General features: G+C 40.1%; 1 protein-coding gene across 1 annotated transcript in view; it reads right to left on the reverse strand.

Annotated features, from left to right (window-relative positions):
- Positions 1-3,584: 3,584 nt before the first annotated feature.
- The window catches only part of USP12 (ubiquitin specific peptidase 12), a 122,477-nt gene continuing 102,724 nt past the window's right edge, over positions 3,585-23,337 (reverse strand). Inside the window, exons 4-9 of the mRNA XM_006891592.1 lie at positions 16,472-16,701; positions 14,973-15,049; positions 14,775-14,858; positions 11,242-11,439; positions 9,745-9,823; positions 3,585-3,862 (exon numbers count right to left, since the gene is read on the reverse strand). Coding sequence (XP_006891654.1) covers positions 3,761-3,862; positions 9,745-9,823; positions 11,242-11,439; positions 14,775-14,858; positions 14,973-15,049; positions 16,472-16,701 — 770 coding nt within the window. The 3' untranslated portion in view covers positions 3,585-3,760. The remainder of the gene's footprint in view (positions 3,863-9,744; positions 9,824-11,241; positions 11,440-14,774; positions 14,859-14,972; positions 15,050-16,471; positions 16,702-23,337) is intronic.

A 23,337-nucleotide genomic window follows, 5' to 3' on the forward strand; every position in this document is an offset into this window, starting at 1 on the left:
TCTTCCTCTAATTCTGATGTCACATTCTTCTCCATGAGCTCCAGAATAAAGAAATATGAATGATTATCCTTTAATAGGGCAAATACCTAAACTATGGTCTGGAATGGATAACCAAAAATATTTTATAGAATCAATTACTAAAGTCATGGAGGAATGAGGCATGGTCAAAATTGTTGACTTTTAATGTACTTTCCTTCCCAAACTCGAGGATTCCAAATTTAAAAGCTTAAATTTGGGTATACCTCCTCCTCATTAAACAACGTTACTAAATAAAGACACATGAGGTTTGTACTTATTTAATGCACCAATTTCAGTGCAGTGAGGCCTGGTGACCCACACCTGGGTTTCAAAGGTTATAAATTGTAATGGGTGAAGATAGCTTCTTCTTCCTTCCATGGAGTGGCTAGTGGATTTGAACCACTGACCTTTCAGTTAACATTCTAACACACAAGCCCCTATGCCATCAGGGCTCCATGACTGAAGGCAGGGATGTGTTAAATTCTGTGTTCATATGGAATGCTGTTTGAAAGAAAATCCCTTTAAGTAAATGTAATAAAAATTACCTGAGTATATATTCTAATTCATAACTGCATCGTAGGTGAAAACAAACAAACACAAAGAACCAACACTTAAACACAGAAGCACAAATAAACCGACTTTAATAGATATTTTATATTTGTATAGGGCCTTCTTCGAGAACCTTAAATGCTTTACAGACATTATATCTAATTAACCCCCACAACAACCCTGTGAGGTAGGTGTTACTCCCATTTAACAAGGCAGGGAGGCAGAAGCACAGAGAGGTTAAGGGACTTGCCCCAGGTCACAGGGTTAAGTTCTCTGAAGAGGCAGGAACTGAGCGCCTTAACCTCCCAGCTCCCTGTTCAATAGCTCAGGAGAGCATCTGCACTGAAAGTGTCTTTAGAGAAAGTATCAAGAGTAGTTAAGTTATGAAAGTGAGGTCTTTCCATCACCACTGAGGAAAGAAAAAGCCCTACACGGATGGTGAGAGGCAACGAGAGCCAAAAATGACACACTCCCTTCTTCCCTCTTCCCGGTCGCATGGCCCCTGTCTCAAGGATATCTTCTCAGGAGAATGTTTTCAGACAGAAGCCATGCGGCTTAGAAGAGGGAGGACTTAGTTTAGAATATTTACTTTTCACTAAGATAATTTATAGAAACTTTTATTCCAATATACAAAATATGGGACAGCCATCCCAACAAACATGTACATAGTTACACAGCACTCAGCCACTAATTACAACCTGACTCTGCCCTTCATCTAACCAGTCAACCCACAGACAACCTCCAGATGCTTTCTCCCGGGTCACTGCTCTGGCTGCATCTGCCTCATTCTTCTCAACCCTGACCTTTATGCTCTGACAGAAGGTTCTGACTTCCATTCAGCTGTGCTCAGAGTAGGCCCCTCCCCTGACAAATCATACCATTGCATGCGGTGTGGATATGATGAAACACGCAACCACCATGGGACCCAAAGGAAATGTGATCACCTGCAGGATGTGAAATTTAACCATCATTTATGCCACTTTTTAAAAACTGTAAAATGGGAAAACCAATACAATGTACTCCACTGCTGTAGTTCTACACAAATGTCTTCCTCTTTCTTATACATGCTGTGGCTGAACCAATAGAAAAACTGATTCTGCTTCATTTTTACCCTTTTTTCAGTATACTGAAAACTGCAGGAGGACAGTGATAAACTCCAAGACAATGTGGCTTAAGCCCTTCAGACAAACAGCACAAGAACATACCACCTTCATTCGCTAAGACATCCCCCCAGCCCCTCTCCCTGTTATAATTCTTTGCAATTAGGGCAACTGGACAGATCATGGAGAATTTGTACAAAACAATTAATTCCAGCTTGGGTAAGGCTTTAAAAACTGGATCGTGAAAAGTAGTTTATTAAAATACGTCAGCATTTTCTCTCAGTTACATGTTTCAACAGCTCAGGCAGCTACGTGACCCTGTTAAAGATCTGTTCGCAGAAGGAGAAGGTGAAGTCCCTTCCTGAGCGAAAAGATAGAGACACTAAGTAAATGTTAACAATAGCAGCAGACAAAAACACATTCTATTTCTTTTGCTGTTCTTCATATACAACAGTTTTAGTAAAATAACTTTAGAAAATAAGAGCAATTTAAAAGAGAGATAGAAAGATTACTGTCTGAAAAGGGTTTGATGAAGGGCTTCCAAGGCCTGATTGCTATTATTTGGACCACATATCCAATTATTTTCTGCAGATCTCATTCGGCCCCTATCAGACAACATACTGATGCATGGAAAAGTGTCAATAACAACTTAATTTGTTGTATATATTTTATATTACATTTATTACATGTTTAAAAATCCCTCAACAGACACAAATTTCAACTCCTAAATGATTCTTTCATATTACATTCTTTCTTTCTATAGATTTTAAAAATACTTATCTTGAATGATTTCATTAAAATTTAATCTTCAAAGAGTTTTTAGCTAGCTATCTACCCAGGCTGCCAGAGTTATTACAAAGAATGGATTCGTTCTTTCCAGGTGAAAGAAAGGCTTCTAAAAAACAGCCTAATTGTTACAACATCAATTTTCCAAGCATGATTCAACCTGAAAGAGAATTCTAGCATATGGAAAGGATCCCTTATCCCACCAGGAACCAGAATTTCTTGAATCATTCCATCATTCCTATGCCTAAGGAAAATGGTCATAGATACGTTGTGGGGTGCCTGGTTTGGGATTGTTTTTATCCATTTTAGTAAAATTAAAGCTGAATAAACTAAGTGATTTAGAAGGTACTGTCAAAGAACCAGTATTTAGTCAGAGATGTATTGGTTCCCCCTGCAAAAAAGAATGTATTTACCTCCCCTCAGTGAAATTCTTTCTTAAAGTGTCCTACTGATTTCAAATGGAATTTAAAACTCACCTTTAAAATAGAAACCAAGAGAAGGACAAATTAAATTGACAAAAGCTAATAAAAACATACACAGATTTACCAACAGAATCATGGGCACTTCATACAATACTCAGACTCTACCAGTTTGAAGTAAATAAATAAGAAAAAACTCCTAATACAAAGCCAGTCTTTCCCCTTGGGGAAACAAAGAGCCATGTCTGACCGATTGTTCCCTACATATACATATACTGTATATTATTATAAGCTTCTTCAGAGAAGCAAGACATCTTTGTCTTCCTGACACTGAATTCTACTAGTAGCTGTTAGTTTGATTACATCAGGAAGGCAACTGCAAGTGTTTTGGGCCCAAAGTATTTATAGTTTATGCCTGGGAAGAAAAAAAAAAAAAACCAAACCATGGAGCATGTGTTTTAGATCTACCATACCAACCATGGGCAAGCTGGTGTGGAGTATTCCAGATTCTCCTCTGACATAATCAATACAATCTAGAGCAGGTTCTTATTCCTTCTATTGCAACCCCAGGAGCCCGAGCCATTACTGGTTCCCCAACAGAGACAATGCAAGTCCTGACCCAAAGGCTGCTGGACGAGGGGAGCCAGGGTCTCTGGCTGTACTCGCTGGCTTTATGAACTGCATGGACAACAAGATACCTGAGCAAATCAATCAACCACCGTGGTAGGAGGGGCTTGTTCTTCCAGTCTTTGCTTTACTGTGTGCAAAGTGTGCCACTGCCCTCTGAGTTCCCTGCATACTTCTTGGCTTGGACAATCAGTGCCTGATCCTTTCTACAACAACCGCAGAAGACATGAGGCAGCGAATCTCTCTTCATTGTATCTCCGCTCAGTCCCGAGACTGGTAGAAAAGGATGTAGCCAGACTCAGAGTTCTTTGAGATATCTGATGTCAACCCATAGAATTCTTCAATTGCTTGTGCATCTATTTTCTGTGAGGCAAAGAGAAATATTAGAATATATGGTAAAAGCCAGAATGCAAGCCCACAGCCTAGAGTTGATTCAGACCCTGAAATCCCTCTGTCAGGTTTCAGAGGCTAAATATCTTTATAAGAGGAGACTGTCCATCTTTCTCTCATGAAGCAGCTAGAAGATATGAACAGATGGTCTTTTTGGTTAGCAGTGCAAGATGAAAGGTATTGGTGTTAGGCTGACTAAAACTCACAGAGACCCTATAAACAATACCTCTGAACTCTGTTCAATCCTAAGCCAATCTCAGAGTCTCTGACACATCTGAGTCCATTTCCCCATTTCCCCATTTACTGTCAATCCATCCCATCTGGGCTCTTCCCCTCCTGCACTGTCCCTCTAGCCTTCCAAGCATGATGTCCTTCTCCATGGTCTGGTCCCTCCTGGCTACATGCCCAAAATATGTGAGACAAAGTCTCAAAATCCTAGCTTCCAAGGAGCAGCTTGGTTTCATCCATCCACTCCAAGACAGCTTTGTTAGTTCCCTTGGCAGTCCATGGTATGTTGAATACTCTTCACCACCACAACCCAAAGGCATCAATTCTTCTGTCATCCTTAGGCATTATTCGGTTCTCTGATGCATAGTAAGTAATTGCGAAGGTCATGGCCTGGATCAGGCACAACTCAGTATCTAGACTGTCACTGCTGTTGTTCAATGGAGAGTTTGTTGACAGCAGATTTTGCTAATGCAGTTCATCTTTTGATTTCCTGACTGCTAGTGCCAAGAGTGTTGACTGTGAAACAATCTCAATCTCTTCTCCATTATCAGGATGCTGCCAACTGGCCCAGTGGTGAGAATCTTCATTTTCCTGATGTTGAACTTTAAATATTGATCCTCCGCAGCAAATGCTTTAGGCCCTCCTCAGGTTCAGAAAGCAAGGCTGTGTCATCTGCATAACGTAAGTTGTTGAAGTCTTACTCTAATCCTCATGTCACATCCCTCCTCATAAAGTTCAGTCTGTATAATGATCTGTTCTGCATATAGACTGAAAAGGTATGGAGACAGGACACATCCCTGACAAACTCCTTTTCTGATTCTGAACCATGCAGTGTTTCTTTGCTTTGTACTGATGAATGCCTCCTGTTCTAAGTATAGGTTTCACCTGAGCACAATCAAGGTTAGCCACAACTGTTGTGATCCACAAAGTCAAATGTTTTTGCACAGTCAATGAAACACATTTCTCTGGTACTCTCTACTTTTGGCCAAGATCCATTTGACATTGTCTATGATGTCCCTAGTGTCATATACTCTTCTAAATCTGGCTTGTATTTCTGTCAGTTCTCTGCTGATGTACATTCCAGTCATTTTCAAATGATCTTCAGCAGGATTTTGCTTTCATGTGCTATTACTGATATTGTTCAAGAATTTCAACACTCTTGTCTATCACCTCTTTTTGGAATGGGAATAAACATAGATCTCTTCCAGACAATTGGGTAGGGGGACTATTCTCCAGATTTCTTGGTACTACCTGGTAAGCACAGTCAGGGCTCCATCTGTTTGTTGATATATGTCAAGTGGTGTTCCATCAATTGCTGGGGTCTTGTTTTCTGCCAGTTTCTTCAGTGTAGCTTAAACTTCTCCTTCATCACCACTGCCTCTTAAACATAAGTTATTTCATTAAATTCTTCTGTGTCAGCCAGTTCTTTTGGATACAGTGACTCTCTGTACTCCTTCCATCTTCTATTGATGCTTCCTCGATCATTCAATATTCTGCCCACAGCATCCTTAAGTAATGCAACTTGAGGTTTGAATTTGTTCTTTAGTTCCTTTAGCTTAAGTAATGCTGTGTGAGTTCATCCTTTTTGATTTTTTTACTCCAGCTCTTTGCACATTTCATTTTAATACTTAGTTTTGTCTTCCTGACCTGCCCTTTGAAGTCTTCTGGTCAGCTCCTTATCCTCCTAATTTCTTCCTGATAGGAGCTCTGCTGGCCTAGTGGTAAGAAGCTGTTCTGCAATCCTGAAGGCACAGAGTTTGAATCCACCAGCTGCTCAATGGGAGAAGGATGGGCAATCTCCTCCTGGGTGATTAACTGCCATCGGAAACTACTGGAAAGTCAGCTATGGGTTGGTTTTAACTCGATGGCACACAACAACAACTCCAATGAAAGGCATTTTAAGCCACCACAATATACAATAATTGTTCAAAGGTCACTATGAGTTGCACTCAACTCAACGGCACCTAACAACAATAACATCTTTATATACAGTAGTTCCCTCTGTCCAGTGGTTTCATTTTTGGAGGGTTTGGTTACCTTTGGTCAACTACAGTCTGGAAATGGTAGCCTAATGCTACATCACAAGGTCTACACTCACTTCAATTCACATAACACTCACTACTCAACTCACTGCTGTGTGTCAGGTGAGGACTAACTCATAGTTGACCCTCTAGTGGTTTTTCAGATTTTGTAAACTGCACAGAAGAGACAACTCATGTCCAAAAGGGGAAGTGGGGGGTGCAAATCCCTGGGATGGCAGACTGTGCTGGGCGGGGGAGGGAGAGAAGGAATTAGGAAAGATCCAATGGAGACCTGAAAAGATGGGGTAAAAGTGGGCAGAGATTAATGGTGATACTTTCATAAAACGCAATGTATGGGAATGAGTGCATGAAACATAATGCAAAATGATGGAACGTGTGAAACACAATGTACATGAATGACACACAATGTACAGGAATTTTGTAAGCAAGCCAATATAAATTTAAAAAGAAAAAGAGAGACTACTCATCTTTCTCCCTCAGAGCAGCTGGCAGATTCAAACTGCCTGCCTCTGATTTGGTAGCACAACTCCCTACTCCCTAGTCTACAGGAGCTCCCCTACTTCTACCATCGCACATGTTATAATTGTCCTAGTTTATTACAAGCTATTGTGGTTAATCTCTTACTAAGCATGATTAATAAATGAAATGTTATTATGTGTAAAACATTTTATGTAAAACATATTCACCAATTACAAAGGTGAACTATACACTACAAAGAAGATTTCTGAACAGTTTGACATACATTTTTATACATACATTTTCAACCTTTCTTAGTCATGACTTTCATTATCTCACCTATAAAATAGCTCATATAACCCAAATGGTTTAAATTAAAATTCAGAGAGTTCTGAGGGTGGACATGAATGTGGGGCTTACTGGAGTTCTCAGGCAATAACTTATGGGAATGGAAAGGGGGACAAAACCCAGGGAAAATGTTCAGCAGTGTTTTCTAGAGAGGAGTGTAAATACAGCTACACTTTCAGCTAACAAGTCTACTACTAAGAATAGGCTCACACACATAAAAACCATCTAGGATTTACTAAAATGGTCATCTCATATGAGCATCTTATGGCCATGAGAAAGAAGTGTGTAAAGTGTAAAAAAAGGAATGGACAAGGATGCATAGACGTTATTCAGAATTATCAGTAACTGACAAAAATTCAAGGTACCAATTTGGTGTTGTTGTTGTTGATTGCCTTTGAGTCAAGCATGATGCACAGTGACCCTATAAACAAAAGGCCTCATGCCCCTCTACAACTATCAATATTTATCAAAGTTCATAGATTTTTTCCGGAGTCAAGTTGTTTAGGAAATGAATGTCGCTCCTTGGAGTATTTAAAAAAAAAAAAAAAATCAAACTCAAACTAATTGCTGTCCAGTCAGAACAGATTCATAGCTGACCTTCCAGTGGGTTTTCACAGGCTGAAGTCACAAAAGAGGAAACTGTCCGTATTTCTCCTGCAGAACTGCTTTGAGATTAGAACTTCTGGAGAGGCAAACCCTTTGGGTTTGCAGTGCAAGAAATCTAGTTATTTTTATAAAAATTAAAAGCCTGATAATACAGATTGTGCCAAGAAATCTGGAGGACAACTACTTGATCAACTGAAAGAGAGCTGTATTTGTTCACATTTCAAAAAAAGGTGACCAGAGTGTGGAAATTACCATACAGTATCACTCATATCACACACAAGGAAAATCTTGCTGAAGAGTATCCAGAAACAACTGGAACAGTACACTGACAGAGAACTACAGAAATACAAGCTGGACTTAGAAGAGGCCAAGGCACTAGAGACATTATCGCCAATGTCAGATGGATCTTGGCCAAAAGTAGAGAGTACCAGAGAAATGTCTATCATGTTTCATTGACTATGTAAAGACATTTGATGGTGTTGATCACAACAAATTGTGGTTAACCATGAGGAGAATGGGAATCCCAGGACACTTGATTGTACTTATGTGAAACCTATACATGGACCTGGAAGTACTCCTCAGGACAGAGAAGGGAAACATTGTATGGTTCAAAATCAGGAAGGGAGTGCATCAGGGATGCATCCTGTCTCCATACATTCAATCTATATACAGAACAGATCATTGGGGAGGCTCAGCTTTATGAGGAAGAATGGGCATGAGGATTGGAGAAAGACTCATTAACAACCTATGTTATGCAGATGATACAACCTTTCTTGCTGAAACTGAGGCAGACATTCAGGTCAAGCACTGTAGTCTTCAATACGGATTGAAGCTCAACATCAAGAAAACATCAACATCAAAATTCTCACCACTAGGACAATTCGTAGCACCATAATAGATGGAGAAGAGATTGAGGTTGTTAACAGTTACAGCTTGCTCACCTCCACAATCAATACTCTTGGCACCAACAATCAGGAAATCAAAAGACAAATTGCATTAGGTAAGTCTGTTGTCAGGGACCTTTCCTGAGTGCTGAGATGCTACAATGTCAGTCTAGAGACTAAGGTGTGCCTGATCCATTCCATGGTCTTCACAGTTACTTGCTATGCATCAGAAAGATTGGATGATGACTAAAGATGATAGAAGAATTAATGCCTTTGAGTTGTGGTGCTGGAGAAGACTCTTGAGCATACCATGGACCACCAAGAAAACAAACAGGTCTGTCTTGGAAAGGGTGAAACCAAGCTTCTCCTTGGAGCCTAGGATTTTGAACCTCTGTCTTACATGCTTTGGGCACAAGGCCAGGAGAGATCGATCTTTGAAGAACATCATGCTCAGAAGTGTGGAGCAACAACGCAGGACAGGAAGATCCTTGATGAGATGGATTGATACAGGGACTACGGCAATGGGGATAGGTGTGTTGGAGTCAGGGAGACAGGCTTCAGAACTGTTGTACACAGAGTCACTATGAGTTGCAAGTGACTTGACGGCACATAACAACAACAACAACACCACCACTATAGACAATAAGAATGTATCTCAGAGATAAGAGTGCTGAGTGAAAAAATGCCAGACTCAAATAATCCTATAATCTTAGCTAATTAGTATTTAACGGAAATAAATCATAATGACAATATTCAAAATACTGACTTTCTGGGAAAGAGGGTAGAGAATGTTTTGTGGTTGTGATCAGGAAAAGGAACAATGGAATCTTCTGGGCTGTGAAAAGTATTGATCTGAATGGCAGGTGAAGTGTGCGTGTGTGCTGCTGTGTACATGTGCATGCATGAACGTGTGAGCACACGCAAAAGTCTAAGATTTGTGTGCCTCGTTACACATATTACAGACAATATTTGAATTAAGATTTATAAACACCACTGGAGCATACTACATATAACATCTCCTTAATAATCAAAGGATTTTTTTTTTAAATGGCACTTTTTGAAAAGTTGTGTTTTTCCTTGTTTACTCTGAATGGTGATGGTTAGATGGCCACTCAGAAGTGGGTGGAGACATTTGGGAAGAAAAGCAGAAATTAAACCACACCTGAAGACTCAGGTATCTGTCTAACAGTGCCACTAGTTCTATACAAATAAGAAGCTATGAGAAATGAGTGAAGATTGCATAATACAAATAAACTTTAAGAAATATAAGCAATTAAAAATGAATACTTACTTCTACAATGTCATCATCAAACAATAACCAGAAATCATGACTCTTAACTATTGCAATATAATGGCCTCGATTGGGACCACTGAAAGAGAGAAGAAGAGGTTAATTTTATTCTATGGACACTCCTATTTCCCAAATTTTGTCTTCTTTTATGCTGGTTTTTTCCAAAGACTGTCTCCTCTTGACCATGTGCCCAAAGCATATACACAGTACCTCAACATAACCATGTACTAAGTAGACACTACAGTACACACACTCCAACAGAAACAAAACTCAAGGCAAGATTTCAGGGTCCTGGGGGCTGGCAAATGGAGAGCATTCATCCAGTAAGGGAAAAGTTAGTTCATGATGTAGGTGGTGCCTAACATGGCCTTTAATGATAATATCTAATAACATCCAGGAAATAATTACTGGAAATCGTCTCCATAACAGATACTGGTGATATAAAATGAATAAAGTGGACCAGTACAGACATGGTGGAAGTAGGATTCATCAAGAGGTGTAGAGCTTCAAGCCCTCCATTGTACTAAAATCCAAAAAAAGAAAACAAAACAAAAAAACCAAACCCATGGCCTTCAAGTTGATTATGACGCCGGGAGACCCTTCAGTGGGTTCATATCGTTGACTATCAAACCATATTCTCTTGTACCAACTAACTTCAGGTTCAACTTAAAGACACACTTGGGACTGGGTTTCTCTGGGAACACAGGGACTTCTGGTGTGTTCTCCGAGAAGAAAGGCAGGAGGAAAAAAAGATGAGAAAGGTTTTTTGTTGGATAAAACATGCTGATGGTACAAGTTTCCAAAAACAAGAGGGAAAGGGATGTTGGCTTTAAAAGGATAAAGCAAATTATGAAGGCTTTCTGTTCTGAATACACATTCTGATTAGCTTTTGCAGATGGGATGCTCTTTTCCCTTGAGAATCTTTTTGGGAGTTGTCTCTTCATGAGTTAAATGCATGTGCATATAGCAGACATGTACACAGGGTACAGAGGAGGAGGACCAGGAGAGGCCAAGATGACCAGCGAGCAGGGAGGGGAACACACACTCACTGATCGGCACAAATCAGAAGCTGGAATTTGAAGATTACTTCCAAAGTCCACTGAAAAACCTTCAAAGCGAAAAACACAATGAATGAATCCAATTAACCTCAGAGCACAACAGGGGTTCCTTCTACTCTACTGGACAAGTTTTTATAGTGAGTCAAGGCCAACTCAATGGCATTTAACACCTCTACCACCAAAAGTCATTTTCAAACAGGAACAATAAAGATCCAATGAAGGCAGTATACCATTCCCATAGGGAAAAGAACATATATAAGGAATGTTCTGACAAGGAAAGGCTAAAATGGATTATGTCTGAAATATCCAATTGGAAATACACTGGTCTTTAGCAGCCAAGCATCAGGGCCTTGTAAAGGCTCCACTGAAACCCTCATCAGCATACTACTGCCCTGCTTCCCTAACACAGCGCTGTCACCCCGGCCCGAGGAGTCTTTACCTGCCACAGTGAACCACAACAGCCACCAGGTCATACATTCGGTCAGGGTTGGTGGCGTCTCCTGAAGTGTTAAAGAGACGAAGCTCTAATGGAAAAACTACCCGGTATGAGAGCTTTGTGTAACGATGAAGTTGATCCATGTACTTAAATCTCTTCAGGTGTAGGGCGAGGATCATGGGTAGTTTCTTAACTTTCATCCTAGGAGAAAGAAACAAGAAGACAAAATCTCCTAAGACATTGGCTAAGCCTGTAAAAGAACCACTCTCTACAACCAGGAGAGGATAAAATAGATGAATGGGACCTTCTAAGAATCAATTCTCTATGCACATCCAAAAACTTCTCCAACAGGGTAAAAAGGGAAGCCACAGATTGGGAAAAAAAATATTTGGTAGTGACATGCCAGACAAGAGACTTATATCTAGAATTTATAAAATACTAGAGCACCACACAAGATAAAGGTAAATAACCCAATTAAAAAATGGACATAGGATATGAACAGACACTTCATCAAAGAAGTCATTCAGATGGCAAACAAACACATGAAGAAATGTTCAAAATAACTAGCTCTAAGAGAGATGCAAATCAAAATAACTATGGAATATCATCTCACCCCAGTAAGAATAGCAAAATATAGAACAGCAAGCATCAAATGCTGGCGAGGTTATGGAGAAACTGGAACCCATATTCATTGTTGGTGGGAGTGTAAAAAGGTGCAACCACTATTGAAGGCTGTATGGAGCTTTCTCAAAAAGTTGCAAATAGAAATACCATTTGACCCAGCAATCCCACTACTGGGGATATACTCTAAAGAAACCATAACTGCCACCTAAGCATATATACGCACACCCATGTACACTGTGGCTTTGTTTGCAATAGCAAAGAGCGGGAAACAACCCAAGTGCCCATCAACAAACAAATGGATAGAGCTCTGGTATATTCACACAATGGAATACTATGCAGCACTGAAAAACAAGGAACTCATGAAATATTATGCAAAATGGATGACCCTGGGAGACATTATGCTGAGTGAAATATCTCAGTGACAAAAGGACTAATAAGGTATAGGGGCCACTGTTGTAAAATGGGACTGACATCAGGGTTGAGGGAAGACAGAAAAGAAGGGGAGGAATGATATATATTGCATTGAAACAGATGAGGGAGAGAACTGTTTAAAAGGGATATATGAATGGGTATTCTTGTCATTACAGAAGTCCAGAGTGAAGGGTGCATGGTGGAGCGGACTTGGGGGGAAAGGATTGCATAACAATGAAAGAGTTTTTATTTCTTTTCAAGGAGGAGAGTGAATTGGAAGGGGAAGGGGGAAGGAGAAAAGTGCAATAATGAATGACTGGAAACCCTAAGTCTCTGTAAACTTTCATTAAAATTCATTTTTTTAAAAAAAGAATTTGTGGTATATTCACACAATGGAATGCTCTGCAGCACTGAAAAACAAGGAACTCATGAAATATACAAAATGGGTGACCCTGGAGGACATTATGCTGAGGGAAATATGTCTGTCACAAAGGGACAAATACTGCATAATGTCACTGCTACAAAACAGGACTGACATTGGGGTTAGGAGAAATCTAAGCAAAGAGGGGATAAATAATGTATACTGCATTGAAACAGATGAGAGAGAGAACTGTTTGAAAGGAATGTATGATTAGGTATTATTTTCATGACAAGAGTCCAGAATGAGAACTTCATGGAGGAGTGGACTGGGTGGAGGGGTACTGTGTAATAATGAAAGTTTTTGTGTTTTGTTGTTTTTTTTTTTTACTTTTCAAAGAAAAACCAACCTGGGGGGTAGGAGTGGGCAGGGAACAAAATATGCAACAATGAAAAGTCAAAGTCTCGATAAACCTTCATTAAAATGTCAACTAAAAAATTTAAAATAAAAAAGCCCAATTAATATAAAACAATATGAAGTAAACAGAAACAGGCCTTTCTCTTCCTACATTAAGTATTGCATATTTACTCAAAGAAATTTCATTTATTCTCTTAAAGAAAACACCCCCAAACCTGCCCTAGACTTTTCAGAATGTCTCTGATTATCTTGACAAACCAAGCATAGTCTTTATAAGCAAACGTGTCCTTTTCACCAGACAGCATTTCCTCAATAAAGGATGATCGAGCACATGACAGACATTATCTTCCAAGCAACAATTTACCACTTGGTTCAAATCTCAAACACCTACAGGAGCCAATAGAATAAAAAGCAATGGGGATGAGGGCAGCTCAGGGACCACATCATCCCTGTTTTCAGCCATGATTCTCAGAAATTGACCCTCATACACAAAGTCAAACCATCGAAATGCAAGGGGGTAGGTTCAGTCTACGCTCACAATAACATGTACCTGGATACTAAACCTCCTCTCTAATCTCTCCCATGGTAAGAATGTACATGGGCTTTTTACTTTCTCTCCTCTCACTATCAGCCACTGTTCCTGCTCAACAACTCTGGGGAGGGAGGGAGAGGAAAGAGAAACCATAAATGTGTACACACATACATACATGCACATATATTCTCTAGCTCTGAGCACTAAGGGCCTTGCGAATAGCACTATCCCAATTACAATGCACAGGTACACCTAACCCTAGTATCAAGATCATTTAAAGGTAAGAAGAGATTAAGGAACTGTTCCAGATTGGGAAGATCAAAGACTTGCAAATTCTAAAATCAGACAAGATTCTAGAATGCATTCTTTTCCTACAAAATACATTAGGGCAACTGATGACCTGTAAACAAGGTGTAATGGTCAGACAACAGTAATGTCTTGATGTTAATCTCCTGGTTTTGATGAATATGGTTACACAGGAAAACTTCCTTGTTCCTAGGCACTACACAATAAAGGACCCTAAGAGTTTAAAGTGACTCGAAAGCAGCCCCTCACAAGGAGGAGGCAACACACACAATGGTGTGTAGGGTCCAGGAATAATGTATTTGCATTTTCCTTTTAAATGGTTTAAGATCTTATGATTGCTTTGAAAGAAAATATAAATCATAAAAGTAGCATACTAAAAAAAAAAAAGTAGCATACTCTAAATGCTATTAAAATTACTAAAAAAAAAAAAAAAGGAAAAAAAAGTAGCATAATGACAACAGGTCTATTCCTTGAAAAGAAAACCCTTGCCTGTGACAACACAGGAGAAGACGGTAGTCTTGGCATCTTCTGCATGACAGCAGACACCAGGGTGAGGTGAAGGGAGCACTCTCACCATTCACTTCTTACACACACCACCACCACCACCACCACCCCTCAACCAGTAAACCAGGAAAGTTTAAAAAACAAAAATTTCAACATTATAGGTTTCTGGTCACTTAACAGTAGGACATTACCTGAGGGCCAAAGGCTTCTTAAGAGGTTGAAGTGTAACAGCATTTACCTCCTGGCTAGCTAATGAGTCTCAGCGGTGATACAGCCCAGACATTTTCCTTCATACGAACTTGAAGACCCCCGCACCAGCCATGGAGACCCCTGAACACACACCTGGCCAAAGCCAACACTAAGCTACGTGAACACCCAGGTTACCGTTTATGTGCTTCCTGTTTGCTGCGACACTCTTCACAGTAGTACTTGTACTCGCTGCACAGAGTCTCCGTGTTGCTAAAGCCCCTGCATAAACATCAAAGGAAATTAATCTGTGAGCATCTGAAAGTATCAAGCGTGCATTAAAGGGGTCTACGCCAAAGATTCGATAGCAATGTCAGTCATAAACGATAGACATACCTTAAGCAGTGAGTAATTGATGTGTTTTGTTCCACGTCAACAGAAAGGTCTAAAAAATCTTCATCTTTGCTGCTTATCTGTAAAAATAAGGAGTTCTCTGAGTTTTTCCACTAGCAGAAAGTCACTATTCACAATCATGAGTACCACCCTTCTCTGGTTTTCATGGTCAACTTGCAACCTCAGCACCAAGAAGAAAAAAAAATATCTAAACAAATAAAAAATGGCCTACTGTCCTTTTATTAATTCAGCCACAAAGCAACCCTCCTTGGCATTTCCGAGGCTGCAAATCTCTACACGAGGAGACCACCTGCCTTGCTCCCGAGGAGCAGCTGGAGATCTCCAATAGCTGACTTTTACTATAACAACGTAACAGCACTATGGCAGAGTTCATTATGCCACAGCTCAAGGTACTGGAACCGCAAAGACTAGTACTCACTGGTTAGCCTTAACTGGTTTACAAGCAGCCCGAGAGTAGAGCTTCTCCCCTTTATCCTTCCACTATCTTTGACCTAGCATAATTAGTACTCAAATACCTATTTGACACTGAATAAAGAAATGGGATCTACTCAAGCTGAAAAATTCATCCTTCCAACTTAGCTGATTAGTTAGTTTGATAGTAACAGTCATTTACTGAATCCACATAATGATGATAGCTTAGGTTTTCAAAAAGAAATACTCTCAAATTATACTAATTTTTCAGCAGATTATCTGCAATGACCAATTCTAAATTGGATTCTATAACAAAGGAAAAGCGTGGGAGGAGGCACTACATCTTGATTGACAAAACTGATAATGGATACCTGACTTGCAAGGAACTTGTTCATTTCTGCAGTGAGAAAGCAGTCAAAAATATCCCCCTTCAATAAAACAGCCCAGAAGCACTAGGTTACCTGACCCCACCTACAGATAATCTCCCCCTGCTCATCTTTATAGGGTAACCACCATGTGAGTATAGGCTCCTCCTCAAGGATGGGCAGTATCCTGTGTTTTCTTCCAGCAAAAAGCAATCAAAAGAATTGTGGGAAGAGGGAAAACCAATTCATATAGCTCCCTGACCACAGGTTCCTACTAGCTTAACCAAGACACTCAACCCACTATCTGGTTCCATGACCTCCTAAAATGAAACAAAACCAGAGTTCAAAATACAGAATAAATCTTTTTGTCACCAACGGTACTCAATCTCAATAGTGAACATTATTAAAATATGCAGCCATCTTCCTTTCAAATGCAAAGGCCATATTTTACACAAACATAAGTGTATATAGTGGCTTTGTAAACCACACAGCTCCTTGCATGTTATTTTCCTGTGCTTGCTATTTGCATTATATGCATGTGTGCATTTTATGTAAGTACATTCATTATGTGCACATTATATGAGAACAATACAGTGCATTTTTAGCAATGAGTCTATACGTATGAATTGCAATTTTCATGTTTACTTGAACTCTGAATATAACAAATTACATCTTCTTCCAGATAAAACTTCATGACATACTTACAGTTTCACAAGTAAGACATCTGGTTTCATTAGTTAATGTTCCCTGAAAGATTTCGTGAACCCACGTTGGGTCAGCTGTGCTGTTGTTGTTTTCATTGTCAATATTGCCGTTGGGTAACCGGCCATTTTGTTTTTCCTGCTTTCGTTCTTCTTGTAAAATATCAGCTATTGTATTTAGAAGGTAATTTAAGAATTCATGAGCATCTTGCTGCATGTAGTTGTCAAAAAGTTCTACAAAGGAATAAAGACAAAATAGCTATTAGATAGTTAATTTGGAATTAATAACTTCAAAATAAAACCAAAACAAACCCAAAAAATTTAATAAAGAATTATCTACTATTCTGGTGGAATGTACACAAATGTTTGATACTGTGGGTAATGTATAAAAATAGATAACTTTTACATATAAAAAACTATGGCTTACTCCAAAGCCCTCTTTCCTGTTCCTCATCATTGCCTGCTATGCAATACCCCTGAAGCCTTTTTTAAAAAAAATTTCTGTGTAAATCGATTGGTTTCCTTTGCATTTTCTGTTCTTCTTCATAAGTTTCTCCTGTTTGTAACTGTCCGCAGAGCTCCAGGGACGCTCCTTGTTTTGTCCCACTTTCGTTCTGTTCCATCTAGTTTAATTGGAGGGAGCTTCAGTGGCGCTGCAGCGCGTGGAGCTGTGCTGCTGTCCCAAAGGCTGTGTGTCTAGAGCAGTTCAAGTCCACAGCAGCTCTGCAGGATGGCTTGTCTCCTCCCATGACAGTCACAGCCCTGACAGCTCGAGAAGCTCGTTGAGTCACAATGGAACAGACAGCAGTGAGGCTGAGGTGTAATGTAATTCAAGTCAGCTCCCCAACTCAGAGCACTTGTCGGGATCTCCTATCCTTCACTTCCACCCTGATAATCCAAAGTTAGTACGTTGCTGTTGGTTCAAATCCACCAGTACCTGTACAAGAGAAAAACGGGCAGTCTCCTCCCCTGCAGTCCACGCCTCAGAAACCCAAAAGATGGTCAGGTCAGCGTTGGTTCCAAACCACTACGAGTTGGAATCCACTCGAAGACAATGACTACCCGAACCTGTCCAAATATATAACTTCAATTCACAGACTGCGAATTTTTCTCCCATGAATTTCCCTGGCACACCCTATGTTATGGCAAAATCTGCAAGAAATTACTTCTTTTTATGTACCCTAGTCCATTCTACACACTGGGATCTGAAATAAAATACAATTACATTAAGAATGTAATTAGAGTCACACTACAGTATTAGAGTCTCTGCTACAGAAATTTAACCTGAAGGTTTCAATTTGCCATAAAGAAATTCATTCAGGCCTTTTAAATAAAAGAACGGAAGCCATGAGTTCTAAGTGGAGCTGTATTAGCCTTTGTGGACTTAACATCCAGCTGATCTCACTGTGGCACATGGTGTTACCGCTGATTGGTGCCCACAATGGTAGCTCCATTCCCTACTCGCAGGCTCCCAGAAGTCACTGCAGTTACTCCTGACACAGTGACTCAATCAGCACGTCTGCAAACGTTCCCGGCAGGGCAATCCATTTCTGAGTAGTTAAGTGGTGCTTGGGATCCTAGATGACTCGGCCACCAGACTAGGCCATGCCAAGCCCAGCTTACTTACGGCAATGACTTTGAATCCTGCTTATCCATACAGTAATCCTCCATCTCTGCAGATATAACTCTGCCAACCACACTCTTCTCCCTACCTACTGCCTCTTTTCTGCAGCCCCTATTCACTTACTGGACCTTATTATCCTCCTCATCTCTGAGCTGTCTTCCTTCTCGCCTCTTTAATGAATCTCAATCTGCTCTGTGGAGACTCTGAAACCCTTCCAGCTTCATCATTTCCTAGCTCCTTGCTACCTCTTCTCCATCAACACACTTACTTACATACAGAACTCTGTCCTCCAGAAAAGGACAGTGATGAGGGTTGTACAACATGAAGAATGTAACCAATGTCGCTGGATTATACCATGGAGAAACTGCTGAACTGGCAATGTTTTGTTTTCATAATACAAAAAACCCTTCTGTTTTGCCCTCAACCCAAGTTGACCAATCCCAGTCCTATGATCTCAGACCTTCTTCTCTGCTATCATTGCCAATCTCCTCCCTCTAACCACTGATGGCTTCTTGTATGGTTTCTCCTTCACCCAACTCCACCATCAACTTGACCATTTCAGTGTCTATGTGGCCTCTTTATATGCATGCATAGGAGCTCCTGGAAATCAAGAGTCACCATCCCTCCTCGCTCCCTTCCTCCCACATTATGGCAGTTCACTCAGATAAAGATCAGGTGATAACAATGTGAGAGTCAAGAAGAGGGCCTATGAAAAATGGAAGTAAGCTCAGAAATCCACCTGGGAAAGTAAAGCATCATGGGGGCGGGTCACTAAAAGGAGCCTCTCAGCAGAGCCACATGCAGTTAAGGCTGCTGTTACTGTTAGGTGCCCTCATGTCATATCGGACTCACAGAGATGGGTGTGAACAACAAACCTCTGCCTGATCCTGTACCATCCTCACAGCTTCTGAAACACCTGATCACCGTTGAAGCTGTGGTGTCGACTTTCCAGTAGAAGGGCCATTCCTAAGGGCCTTCCCTCTTTCTGAGACCCTCTACAGATGCTCCCAGGATATGGTGAGACACTGTCTCACATACTGTGGACATGTGAGCAAAGGGTCGAGTCTCTGGGGAAGGCCATTATGCCTGGTAAGGCAGAGATGGCATGAAGGCCGGACATGATGAATCCGCCGTGAGAGGCATCTACATGTTGGCTGAAGGCCACACTGAAAGTAGTCTAATAGTTTTCCTGTTTAAAAATTCATTTCTTCCTATATGCAGTCTTTGTCAACACATTTGTAAACCAAATGAATGTACATGGTAGGGATTTTTAAAACTTTATAACATCTGAGAAATGTGTAATGAAACAAGGGGAAGGGAGAGGGGGAAAAAATTGGTAACATCTCTTTGGGGATGATTAGAAAAAAAGCCCCAAACACATTCATCTTCACAAATTCATATTCACATAGAAACCTCAAGTCACTTGAAGGCTCTAAATTGAGAAAATCGTCTGCATTTACAAAGAAGTAGTTCTAAAGATACATGCACACTGTTTAACATCTGTCAAAACAATGTCTAACTACATATATGTCTGTGGTCCCATAAAGTTGGTGGGGGTTTTGCCCTTATTTTTAAAGGAAAAAGCAGCTCTCCTTTTTCTTATTTCCTTTTAAATGGCTTTAAGGGGAGCTCTGGTGGCCTAACAATATGAAGCTACACTTTAATCTCCAAGACGTGATTTGAATCTGTCCTCCCATGTAATCTGCTGCTTCTGGAAACCCACTGGAGGGAAAGCTATGAGTTGCTCTAAGTAGATGAAACACCACAACAAAAAACAAACAATAGCTTTAAAGATCCTAAATCTTGAGTGGGGGAGCAGCAGGGCTCCAGGGCGCATCCCAGTACCCTCTCCTCCTATAGCTCCTTCAGACATCACCCCCTACCCCCAGTCCTCCCACACCAACTCCCCAGCAGCTACGTGCAGGGCCATGCCCACCGCCTCTCCTTTGCTCCAGCTGAGGGCTGTGGTAGTGCAGGCCCAGGGCACACCTGGGATCCCAACTCCAGGAGGTTGCTGCGCTTGATAAGGAAGTGGCTGTGTTCCCAGCACTGCACGCTGGGTCCCTGTGTCCTCCACTCCTTGCCCCTTAGTGCCCTTCCATTCCCTCCCATCTCATACCCCTGCCCTGTCCTAAGTCTAGATGCTCACAAATGCCTTGTTCCCTGGCATAAGGCCACAGCCCCTGCCTGGCCCAGGCACAAAGCAGGCAAAGCCAGCCCCTATATCCAGGGACTACAGCTCCAGAGCTTTGTCTGGCTGACTCCAAAAGGTTTTAATCTAAAAGGCTTTATGGGATTTAACTGCAGATTGTATGAGGACTATCTGTACATAATAATGTGGTGCTCACCCAATATCCAAATAGTGTAACATGTCATTTCACAAAATGTATCATAAAATTTGAACTTAGGGGGAAAAAAACCCACAAACTTGAACTTAGAAATAAGTTACTGATGGTCTGACCCAGAGTCTGCCCCTGGCCTAGTTTTGAGTGCTGATATTGAGCTTAACTGATCTTCTCCAATGATTCCTTCCATAGATATAGTCAATCTGATTCCTACGCATCCCATCTATTTGTGTCTTTTTAAAAGAGTATTTGAAATGAATAAGTAATTGAAAACACAAAATTAACCATTCTACTTCCAGCCTTATTTCTATCACCAAGTCTATCTTTTCTGACTACTATTCCTTCTTCACTGTTTCCAACTTTTGCATTCCAGTCACTAATCATTAACACATTTTGACTGTATGTTTGGTCAATTTCGGACTGCAAGATTTGATAAAAGTTTTCAATTTCTTTCTCTTTAGCTCTTGATGTAGAAGCATATATTGGAATAGTAGTTTTACTAATGAGTCATCATTGTATGTGTATGGATAACAATGTATTATTACTATTAGTGACAACAATGTATTTCAGGATAGAATTTGAAATTGACTTTTTTCTATGACTGCAACACCATTGTTGTTTTTCATTCCCAGGACAGTATACCGTAAGTTTATGTGATTTAAAGTGGCCAAAGCTAATCTATCTATCTATCTCACTAATGCCTAGTATGCTGATGTTCATGCATTCCATTTCATTTTTCACAATTGCTAGTTTTCCAACACAGATGCTACAGACATTCTATGTTCCAATTATTAAATGATATTTGCCATTATGTTTCCTCGTTTTGACTTACTTCCAATCTCGAACTCTACCACTACTACTATGACTATCCGCGTTCCTCTACTGTTCATAGGATTTTCAGAGACCTGTTATTTAAGAAGTGGATGGCAAATCCTGCTTCCTGAAATCTCTTAATCTGGGAGCTCTACTATAACCTGTCCACCATGGATAATCCTTTTGGCATTTGACACACCAGTGGCACAGCTTTCCGTATCACAGCAATCCACAAGTTATCTCAAGACAGCAAACTGACAGACAAGTCCTGTACCAAGTGAAACAATGTTCTCCCTCAAACACAACAAACACAATTTAGTTTGTAACTCTCACACCAAATCAGTCTTCCGAACCAACTTTTAATCACTAAGCCCTGCTCACTCACTGGGTTCCAATTGGTTTAAACAAGAGACTTCTAGACCACAACTGATTATTAATTAAGTCAAAATGACTAAATAGCTCAGATCTGATTGTTAATTAAAAAAAAAGACCAAACAGCTCACACTGGTTGTTAATTAAATAAAAAAGAATTGCCTTCCAGAATCTAACTGCTTCAAACAACAGGTTCTCAGACTCTAACCAACTTTTAATGGGTGGATGAACTACAGGTCAGATCACATGTAAGTTCAAATTGAGGCTGAAAAACCATGAGAACGAAAATATGATCTTGAATCTATTCCATCTGAACTTCAAAATCATCTTAAAAATAGGTTTGAAGCACTCACTGAATAACAATGATAGAAGACCAGATAAATTGTAGGATGACAGCAAGGATAACATCCATGAAGAAAGCAAAAAGGCATTACATAAAGGAGAAAGAAAAATGAAAGAGATGTCAGAAGAGACTCTAAAAATTGTACCGGAGTGTTGAGAAGCCAAAACAAAGGGAAAACATGATAAAAGATCTGAACATATTTCAAAGGGCAGTTAGAAAAGAAGTTAGAAGTTAGAAAAGCATTATAATGGAATATGCAGAGAGCTGGAATTGGAGAATAAAAAGGGAAGAACTAGCTCTACATTTCTCAAGCTGAGAGAACTGAAAAACAAATTTAAGCCTTGAGCTGTAATGCTGGAAAATTCTATGGGCAATATACTGAATGATCCAGAAAGCATCAAAAGAAGATGGAGGGAATACACAGAATTTATCAAAAAGAACTAACTGACACTGAAAAACTTCAGAAAGTACCATATGAACAGAAGCCAATAGTAATGAAGGAGGAAGTGGAAGCTGCATTGAAGGCATACACAAAAATTAAGGCCCGACAATCAACAGGATACCAAATGACTTGTTTCAATTAACAGATGCAGTCCTGGGATGCACTCACCAATCTATGCCAGGAAATTTGGAGGACAGATGTCTGGCCAATGGATTGGAAAAAGTCCGTATTTGTTCACATTCCCAAGAAAGGTGATCCAACATAATGCAGAAACTATCCAACAATAGTATTAATATCACATGCAAGCAAAACACTGCTGAATATCATTTTGAAAATGGCTAAAACAGTACACAGATATGGTAGGGTACTGCCAGCAGTTTAAGTAGGATTTAGAAGAGTTCATTGCTGATGTGAGATGGATCCTGGCTGAAAGTAAAGAATACTAGAAGAATATCTATTTATGCTTTATTGACTATGCAAAGGCATTTTACTGTGTGGATCATAACAGGTTATGGCTAACACTGAGAAGAACACTTAATTGTGCTCATGTAAAACCTATACCTTGACCAAGAGGCTGTTGTGTGAACAAAGATTAAATAGTTTTAAATTAAGAAGGGAGTGTGTCAAGGTTGTATTCTCTCTATACACCTATTTAATCTGTATGCTGAACAAATTCTTTGAGAAGCTGGACTCTGGGAAGAAGAATTTGGCATCAGGATCAGAGGGAGACCCATCAATATTCTTCATCATGCAGGTGACACAACTTCACTTGTTGAAAGTAAAGAGGACTCGAAGCACAAGTTGCAGAAGATCAAAGAATTGCATCTCAATGTCAAGAAAACAAAGATTCTTACTATTGGACCAATAAACAACACCATGATTGTTGTTGTTGTTAGGTGTCGTTGAAGTGAGTACGACTCATAGTGGCCCT

This window comes from Elephantulus edwardii, unplaced genomic scaffold (assembly GCF_000299155.1).
Source record: "Elephantulus edwardii isolate Elephantulus edwardi_28Jun2011 unplaced genomic scaffold, EleEdw1.0 scaffold00101, whole genome shotgun sequence".
NCBI lineage: Eukaryota > Metazoa > Chordata > Mammalia > Macroscelidea > Macroscelididae > Elephantulus > Elephantulus edwardii.